This window comes from Lactuca virosa, chromosome 8 (genome assembly GCF_052849685.1).
Source record: "Lactuca virosa cultivar CGN04683 chromosome 8, Lactuca_virosa_CGN04683_v6, whole genome shotgun sequence".
Lineage (NCBI taxonomy): Eukaryota > Viridiplantae > Streptophyta > Magnoliopsida > Asterales > Asteraceae > Lactuca > Lactuca virosa.
This window is the reverse complement of record NC_136433.1, coordinates 365,827,256-365,837,304: the sequence shown is the minus strand read 5'-3', so window position 1 is coordinate 365,837,304 and position 10,049 is coordinate 365,827,256. Positions and strand designations below refer to the sequence as shown.

Below are 10,049 nucleotides of genomic sequence, written 5' to 3'. Positions count from 1 at the left end.
CCATAGATCAAGCTCTATGGACCAACACTCTCATAAAATGGACATAAAGAGATCTAAGAAACTATAAACCAATGTGAAGACTTTATTACCAGAAAAGGATGGAAATGGGATGATGATGCTGGATCTACAAACTTCTTTTTGAACCCTCAAGCTCTTTCCTAACTTCCAAGAACACATAAGACACTCAACAATGGCTCTCACACTTTGAAAAGGCTCTAGGTTTCGTGGGTTAAGCTCTGGACAATGGAGGCTACAAATGAGGCTGATGGAATAAGAATGAGATGTTTAAATAGGGCACCAAGTCCGAATTTAGGGTTTCCCAAACCCAGACCAACTCGCCGAGTCGGTCTACCGACTCGTCTAGTAGGTCACTAAACCCGCGACCCAAAAGACACTCCTACTCGTCGAGTTCCTCCCTGGACTCGACGAGTAGACCTCTTGACTTGGGGTTTTTCTTTTCCTTTCTTGACCTTCTGAATTTGGGATGTTACATAGAATAATATATATATATTTGGATAAAAAAAGATCTAAATATATTGTGCACCATGTCAAACGGTATTTCTTTTTCTATAGTGTAGTTTATTTGATTTTTCTTTTATATTTTTTATGTTACAAATTGATGTTAGTTTATTAATTAATTATTTCTATGTAGACCTTTTGCAATATAACCAACGCATATTTGTGTTAACTATTGTTATTATTACATACCTAATGGATGTCATGATCATCATTCATTTGAATCTTTTTCCAATTTTTATCTAATCGTCAACATGCACATTTTCAATCTAATTCTGAATTTAATCTGAAAAGTCTATTATTTTTAATAAATTCATGTAGTACACCAACTTTTATTTTTAATAGACCCGTGTAATACACGGGTGTCACACCTACTACTTTTCATATATAGAATTTGGCCTTTCAAGTTTAAGTTTATATATTTATAATTAAATTAGTTTTATAGTTATATTTTAGATATGATATACATTAAATTGATATTACTTGGTCATATATATTAGATTTAACCTTTAGGTTTTGAATCTTATCAAAATTTAAATACTTTCTTTTTAGATGTAATATTTATTAGACCGCACTGAGTGCTTGAGGGAAGTCGTGCAGTACCCTTTCCCGCTCATCAGAACACCACACCAGGACTACGGGAACAGTGGTGTCGGGAGGAGATTGGGGAGGAGTTGTTGCAGTCCCTCTCTTCCTCTTCCTCTTATTGGCCAGCAATTTTTTGTTTTGTTTTTTTTTCATTCTAACCATTAAAAAACAACACTATATAGAAAATTAATTTTTTTACTAAATGGCTAGTTATAGGAAATTGAGTTTTTTTTTAAACCTCTACAACATTTTAACCTTCAAACCCACACACTTTATGTAAGTTTTATTTTAATTAATGAAATGGTTTTCATTTTTAATTAACTTTATATTTATTACTTATTTAAAAAAACACTATAAATCATAAAAATCAATTATTTTTATTTAAAAAAAATAAAAAAATAAAAGAGTAAAGGAAACTTCATACGCACGCTGACTTTTGATGAGGAAAAGAAAAATAGAAGAAATGATGACGTAGCAGACAAAAAATGCAGGAAGCTTCCCGCACGCACTCTCCGGTCTTATTTGTTAAGGCTTTCAAATACTAAACTTTTCAAAAAATAAAAAAAAAATAAAAAACTTAAATTTATCAATCTATGTATGTCCCATTAGTTCCATGTTGATATATTTGCAATAACAAGTTTCAAGAGCTACATTGTTGAGTTTCAGTTCCAATTGCAGAAAGATAAGTAAAACCGCTTTTAAGTTGATCAAATACAGCTAAAATTAAGACTTTGCTAAAATTGTCACAAACACTAACACTCACCAAAACAGAACCCCGAATTTATTCCTTAACAATATTTCAAAGACACTCGAAGAAATCAGATGAAATAATCTCAACTGACATTTAAAATCCGGGACACTCTAAAATGACTATTTTAACCTTCTCTCCCTATTTGTCACTTTGCTGCTTTGGCTTCGATCACTTTCTTTGCAAAAGAAGGCAAACAGAAAGCTGCTGAGTGGATCTGCATGTTCATATCAAAGATTAATGATCAAGAAAGATGAAAACATTATGATAAATGATCAAGAAAGATGAAAAGTTTACAAATATGATCAAGAAAAGTAAAAGTTTTCATTAAATGATCAAAGAAAAATTAAAACTTTACAATGTAAGTTCAAGGAAAATGAAAGAGTATCCATAAATGATCAAGATTAAGACTTTACAATATATGATCAAGAAAAATGAAAAGTTTACAATATATGATCAAGAAAAATAAAAGTTTGCATTAAATGATCAAGAAAAATTATACCTTTATGATGTAATTTCAAGAAAAATTAAGGTTTACGATAAATGATCAAAAAAAACGGAAGATTTACAACAAAATGATCAAAAAAATGAAAGCTTTTGTGATAAATGATTGAGAAAAATGAGAACTTTACGATAAATGATGTAAATATTAAAATCTTATGATAAGGGATTAAGGAATCTGAAAATTTTACCAATAAATGATCAAGAAAAATGAGTTCTTTACAAAACAATGATAAAGAAACATAAAAGTTTTACGTTAAATGATCAAAAAAATGAAAAACTTTAAGATAAAAGATCAAAAAAATGAAAACTTTATGATAAAAGATCAAGAAAAATGAAAACTTTATAATATATGATCACAAAAAATGAAAGATTTACATGAGAAACAAAAAAAAGATATGATGATAAAAAAACGAAACCTCTTTGTTGTAGAACTTCAAGGGTCCCACAGATTTAGATTGTTTATCGATTGCATCTATTGGGTTGACCGGGTTCTTGAAGTCAACCTCAGGTCCTTCAGTAGAACATAACATGAATCCAATAACACCACTGCATTCATTCATAGATCATGTGCAAAATTAACAATTGTTAGAAATTTAGAATCCTTATTATGACCAATGTCACAAATTTTGCACAATTTTTTATGGTTACAACAAGATTTTGTAGATGATTAATGGTGAGGATTACACAGTGTTTGACCAGTTTGACCCATTTCCCTTTTTGCCAAAACTTTTAAGACTAAATTACAAACTTTCTAGTTGCATAGTTTGATTCCAGATGTTTGGTCCCTGGACTGTTTAAATAGTAAATGACTATTTTGCCCTCATCTCCATCCTCTTCATTCAAAACCAAAAAATATTCTCCATCTTCTTCAATGCGGAATATGTTTAAAGTTTTCATTTCATGAGGATGAAAGAGATGACGAAAACAAGGGCAAAATAGTCATTTAGCATATAGACTGAGGATCACACAATGTTTGACCAGTTTGACCCATTTCCCTCTTTGCCAAAACTTTTAAGACTAAAATTACAAACTTTCTAGTTGCATAGTTTGATTCCAGATGTTTGGTCCCTGGACTGTTTAAATATTATGGTAAATGACTATTTTGCCCTCATCTCCATCCTCTTCTTTCAAAAATCAAAACCGAAAAAATATTCTCCATCTTCTTCAATGTGGAATATTTTTAAGCTTTTCACATGACAAGGATGAAAGAGATGAAGAAAACAAGGGCAAAATGGTCATTTAGCATATAGACTGTTGAACCGTTGCTAAAGGATACAAGAACCAATCATGCAACCAAATTACACTTTCGGGACCTTTTTCTAATCCATTTAATTCATTCGATAACAAAATATAACCCAAATCGACTCATTTTTTGGTAAAAAAAAAAAATCAAAATAAAAAATTTTCAAAGAAATTAATTAACCTTGGATATGTAGGAACCGTTGTCCATGCATAATTAACAGACCCTTTAAACACCTGGCGACAATTTGCAACAATATCTTCAATAATATGCATATGAAGCCATATGCTTTCAGCTTGTGTACAAACAACACCACCAGGACGCAACGCTTTTGCAACACTTTCAAAAAAAGGTTTCTCAAAAAGCTCTTGAGCTGGACCTGAATCATAACAACATCAAATGGTGGGGTAGGGGGGTAGGGGGTAGGGGGGTTGTTAAAGTGTGAAAGTGTTTAAAGTACCTATTGGATCTGAAGAATCAACTATAACAGCATCATAACTTCCTTCAGGAGCAGCTTTCAAGAATGCAACTCCTACAAGATTGCAAAAAAGTAAAGAGTAAATTACACGAATGGTCCCTATGGTTTGTGGTCATTTGCATGTTTGGTCCCCAACTTATTTTTTTTAACTCGGAAGGTCCGTACTGTTTGTTTTTGTTGCGCGTTTGGTCCCTGTCTTACCTAAAAAGACTATTTTGCCCTTGATTTTTTTAATTTATTTAAATAATCACACTCCCAACCCCACTTCCACCTTACTTTAAAATATCAAGGGCAAAATAGTCTTTTTAGGTAAGATAGGGACGAAGCACGTAACAAAAACAAACTGTAGGGACCTTTCGAGTTAAAAAAATAAGTTAGGGACCAAACGTGCAAATTACCCCAAACCATAGGGACCATTCGTGTGATTTACTCAAAAAATAATAAACAAAACTATTGATTTGTTTATTAAAGAATTATAATTTATAATTTCATTTCTTGTTTTTACAACATTTTACCATCGCCTATGTGGAGGTTGACACGAGGATCATCGTATCCAACAGCAACATCAGGAAAGAAATCTTTAGAAACCTGAAAAAAAAAAAGGGACACAAAAAAAAAATCACATTAGTCCTTTTTTTTATATCTTGTAAGGAGACAAAACTCTTTTTATTTTTTCATGAAGTGTTTGTGTGGACAATTGGACACATTTTTCAAAGCATAATTTCATAGGAAAAAGAAAAAAAACAGATGAGGGCAAATTGATGAGTATTGTGAAAACTTTGTTTTTTTAAATGTAAGGATAAAATGGTCATTTAGATTATTAAGCCAGACAGACATCATTACTCATTTTACTCATTCAGCCACTTCATACATGACTTGATGAGTATAAAAATGAAACATCCCTTAAGTCTTGTCCTCATTAAGTCAAAGAGAATGAACAACTAAATGTGTAATGATGTGTAAAGATTAAAGAAGATTCAAGAAATTATGAATTTATAATTTATATGATTACTCACATCAACAACCATTTTATCAATCTCACATATATCTATATGTTCAATAGAAGTATGTCGAGCTACTTCACGCAACACCCCACCATCACCTCCTCCAACAACCAAAACCTAAAAAAATTTAAAAAAAAAATCATGTAGTTAATAGAGGCATTGAAAAATCAAGTGTAAAATCATATGTTGAACAAAGTGGAAATGTGAAACCTTTTTAGGGTTTGGAATTGAACAAAGGGGAAGATGAGTTATCATTTCTTGATATGCACATTCATCTCTTTCTGTAAGTTGAATTACACCATCTAAAACAAGAACTTTCCCATATGTTGCTGACTGAAAGAAAAGGGAATAAATAAATATATTTTATTATTTGAAGTAGGAAGAAAAAGGGGTTTTAATATTGAAGATTAGAAAGTAAAATGAAAAAATATAATACCTGAAATACCATAACATCTTGATACTCAGACTTGCCTTGAAACAAGATCTTTTCCACTTTTAAAGAGTGTGCTTCTCCTACATGGAAAAAATGAATATTATAAAGATTTTGTATGGATACTTAAAAAAAATCTATCAGAAACAAATTTCAACAGAAGGAAGTGAATATACATTCAAAGAGTGTGACAGTAAAGGTGTGTTTGGTTCACATGATGTTTTTGGAAGGAATGGAATCTGACAATGGAATTGGAATCTGACAAAGGAATTGGAATCCAAAGGAATTGGAGTATGTGATTGGTTTGGTTGGCTGGAAATGAAATGGAATTCAATTACATTTCTTTGATATTTTATGTTAGATTTGTGAATATATCAATGAAATTGGAATGTAAATTATGTTAAAAGGGGTTATGAGGACAATTTTGTCTTTTAATGAATAAAATGAAAAATGGAATTCAATTCTTATCAATGATGCAACCCTTCAAACATGGTTTTTTAAGAGACATCTTGGAATTTAATTCCATTGGTTTCACAACATAATGGAATTAGAGATTCCAATCCCACTGGAATCCACAAACCAAACATGCCCTAAGGTGATATAAAGATTAAAGTCATTTAAATGAATGACACTTTTGCAACATGTCTAAACATATCAAATTAAGACGATTTGAACCCATAATTTTCTTATAAATATAGACATAAAAAGGGGTGTTTGAATGTGCGTTAACTTTATGTAATAATCATACAAAAAAACCCTACAATAGCATGAATGCAGAAAAGTAATACGGGATTTCATGATTATTATCCACCTTTTGACTTATGAGTGTCAAGTGGGATACTTTTTAATTTAAAAAATTAGAGATGTTTTGGTTATAAAAAGAACTTCGATAACAATAAAGTATCATCGATACACAAACTTTGTACTTTATTACAAACCAAAAAACAAGAGTCGATTTTCTATCTTGGATATTAATAGAATGAACCCTTAAAATAAAATAAAAAATGAGCTCTAATGATGACACTAATGGAGGAAATCTACTTTAAACTATAATAAAAAAAACCCATAAACCCATGAAGTAGATGAATCACCTCACAATACTTGAGTGAATCTGTAAATCTATGACAAATACACAAGAACAATAACCACATTAATCCCAAATCACCATGAGATTCGAAAAAGCCAAACTATAGAAAACCACTGAAAGGAAACAAACATTAAGGAATTGCGCAAATTAGAGAAGAGTGGAGCTCTGTAAACAATCTGAAATCGAAACCCCACAACAAATACTTTCATACATATAAACACAGTAAGAAAATGCGAAATGAAAGAAAACCCACCAGGCCACATTGGGCTAATCTCTGAAAACCATCCGGGAATGACAGATGATATGTGGGCATTAGTTTCAAAGGCGGCGGCGCCGTTCTCATCTCCTTCTCTTGGTCTCTTTAACGGCGAATCGGTCGCGGCGGCGACGGTGGTCTGTTCAGCCATAACTCAGTATGTTACGTCTCTCTGTTGATTTAGGTGTGCCCTGAACCCTGGACCTATAAAATGCAATTATAAAGAAGCAACAAGTACAAATCTCTCCCCTTCCGTATCTAAACAGAATTTTTGCTTCAATAAGATAAATCCCGAAAAGGAAAAAGTTACACATAACAATCACCATTATGCACTAATTACAATATGGTCCCTATTTTTCATGATTTCTCAAATCTTTAACCCAATCATTTTGTGGTACATAAAAGTACTAGAGTAACAGCCATGGACCATTTTGGTGTAACATATCAACCTTAAATTTTCCAAAATAACATACATCAAACATGAAAAGTAAAGTCAATTCCATAATAATATACATTATACATGAAAACTAAATCAATAATGCAATAAGGGAGGAAATTTTATCTTCACATTTTTATTTCAACTCTCCTAATGTCTATTTAACATTTTTTTAATTATTCCTTACAATTATTTTGAGAATTTATGTTTTAAATTGTTTGTATTTATTCCTCGTTCCTTCATAATAAAAAGTACGATTTCACATCCAGTATTTAATCCTAAGTTGTTCATTGTTACAAAGCGGATCAAAATCGATTCAGGAACATACTAAATAGTTGTCGATATAGACCGACGACACCCATCAACATGACCGAATCAACATCATAGTTCCAACACTTTGGCATCATATATTGGTCATAAGAGATCGCGAGTTTTCTCTTTTCAAAAAATAAATTAGGCTTCATCGTTGGAAGCATAAGATACCGAAGGAAGAATGAACATAACAGGATATTCAGATGCAATATGTGTGACATACGTGTTCCCAGGTACTTTTCAATTATAGCTTAAATTATTAAAAATTTTCATTTTCGATCTTTATATGGGGTGTACCCTATGGGTACGTTCAACGTAATTCATTAAAGGTGTCGAGGTTCTTTTGAGTACGCAGTGCCTACTTAAGTGGTACGCATGGCGTACTCACGCAGATCCCAAACCCTATTTTTTAGGGTTTTGACCATCTTTAAAAGATCTTAAGTCATTGAGGCCTCCCTCGTCACCAACCCTCACTGTCCTAAAGCACCATTTCGAAACTCTAGCCACCTTGTAAAATTCTTGAGCTTTTAGAGTGATATTTTATGTGTTTTATGAAGAAGGTGATCATTGGATGAGCTCTTGGGAGTCCATTCCTTGTATATCCATATTTCGTTGTTCACCTAACTTCTTCAAAAGGTAAAAAGTTCCCACCTTGATAGTTCATTTTCTAGATCTTGTCGGTTGGTGAATCCTTGTGTGTTTTTGGTCTCGTGGCTTTAGTTCTTGTGAGTATAAGCTACTCCAGAACCCTTGAGTATCTTTTTTAGCCATTTCTGAGGTTAATAAATCATAAAAATCAGATCTTGAGGATTATATTCCACACATGCATGAATTGTTGGTCATTTTGTGAAGTTATGAACACAAGGATTGGTTTTGGGTTGTATTAAGCCATGCAAAAGCTTAAAGTTGTCGACTTTATCAATTAAGACCTTCCCATGATTGAGATCTATGAGTTAGACGTTTAAGCTTTAAGCATTAATAGCTTAAAAGTTGGTTTTGGACCATAGAGGATTACGTAGGGCATAACCTTTGGGTGCGCATGACGTAACGGGTTAAGCCACGTAGCCCTTTCTGTGAACACCCAGTACGTTGGGCGTAAGTATGGAATACGCATGGTGTACTCCTAAAAGTCCATTTGGGTCATTTTTGGGTCGTGGACCATGTTTAGTTCGGTCTAGTATGGGAAGGGTAAAATGGTATTTTACCCTTAGCAGAGAGAATATGATTTGGACCTTTAATTGTGGGTTATTATCCAAAATAGTAATTAGGGTTGGTTTGGATGTGTTTAGTGTGAGAAGCCTTTGTAGCAATAGCGCATGTGCGATTCAGATATCTTCAGTTTGAGGTGAGTCTCCTTACAATATTTACGGGTCGAAGGCACCAATGCCGAGCCATTGGATTATATTTGTAGGATGCTAGTTGTCTATGTGATACGTGCATGTTTTGTATGTTACGTGAGGCCCGTTAGACTCATTGGTAGGGGCCCATTATGTGAGTTAGGGAGAGGCCCATTATACTCATTGGGCGGGGGCCGTTATGTGAGTTAGGGCAAGGCTCGTTATACTCATTCGACGGGGCTTGTTGCTTGTATGGTATGTGGTATTTTGGGGAACTCACTAAGCTTTGTGCTTACAGCTTATGTTTACATGTTTTTCAGGTACTTCTGGTTCAAAAGGGAAGGGCCCAGTAAGATCGAATCATATCCACCAGTGTTTAGCATTTTATGATTTTGGGATTTTACTCTAATAACTCGTTTTCCAGATTATCATACTTTGATGGTTTGAAATGAATGCTTGATGGTTTTGGTTGACTTAAAAATAAAAAAAAATTACTTAGTTTTTTTTAGGATGTTACAAGTTGGTATCAGAGCATTGGTTTGAGGTATTCGGACACACTCACGGGAGTGTCTGAACTCAAACTGAGGAATTGGTAAAAAAGAAAAATATTTTTCTAAAGATTTTTAAAAAATAAGGTGTAATGTGTGTAATCGGTCGAGCTCAAGTAAGTATTCCGAAAATACACATACATGTTTATTTGATTTAGTATGTGAATATGTGAATAACATGTTGGATTAGGGCTAAGGATCTGCTCAGGGTTGTATGTTAGGAGAGATGCCTTTGTATGTCTATTGTATGAGCCTCTAGAACTGCATGCTAGTATGGATTACAGATGATATGATAGGATGACCTGTTAGGTTGCTCTGGTTATGTCACATGCCCAAACCAGAACGACAGAAACGTCTGGGGGCGGATGGAGTGACTTCATGTATAGTATCATAACAATCGAATAGTAATAAAACATAGCAACCCAAACATTCATACATTGTGTAACTCCCCGTTCCTGGTACGCATTTAATTTATTAAAATATTCATTTTGTAAGAGCTACTCGACGAGTTGGTAGCCCTAACTCGTCGAGTAGGTGTCAGCTTGATCGCGGGATTTAAATGGTC

General features: G+C 33.2%; 1 protein-coding gene across 1 annotated transcript; it reads right to left on the bottom strand.

Moving 5' to 3' along the window:
• Positions 1-1,700: 1,700 nt before the first annotated feature.
• LOC145129561 (spermidine synthase 1) lies at positions 1,701-7,116 on the bottom strand. The gene is made up of 9 exons (XM_079064309.1): positions 6,849-7,116; positions 5,515-5,591; positions 5,289-5,411; positions 5,091-5,195; positions 4,590-4,662; positions 4,057-4,128; positions 3,780-3,975; positions 2,773-2,902; positions 1,701-2,069 (listed from the first exon to the last, which is right to left on the bottom strand). Exons 1-9 carry the CDS (start codon positions 7,000-7,002, stop codon positions 2,001-2,003), a joined length of 999 nt encoding a protein of 332 aa, XP_078920435.1. The 5' UTR covers positions 7,003-7,116; the 3' UTR covers positions 1,701-2,000.
• Positions 7,117-10,049: the final 2,933 nt, after the last annotated feature.

Bases quoted from the DNA above. Each gene is read 5' to 3' on its own strand.
- LOC145129561 (XM_079064309.1), bottom strand. From the start codon at position 7,002: ATGGCTGAACAGACCACCGTCGCCGCCGCGACCGATTCGCCGTTAAAG. The intron at 4,663-5,090 runs GTGAGTAATCAT...TTTTTTTTTCAG, and splicing joins TTGATAAAATGGTTGTTGAT to GTTTCTAAAGATTTCTTTCC. The intron at 4,129-4,589 runs GTAAAATGTTGT...GCAATCTTGTAG, and splicing joins CAACCTCCACATAGGCGATG to GAGTTGCATTCTTGAAAGCT.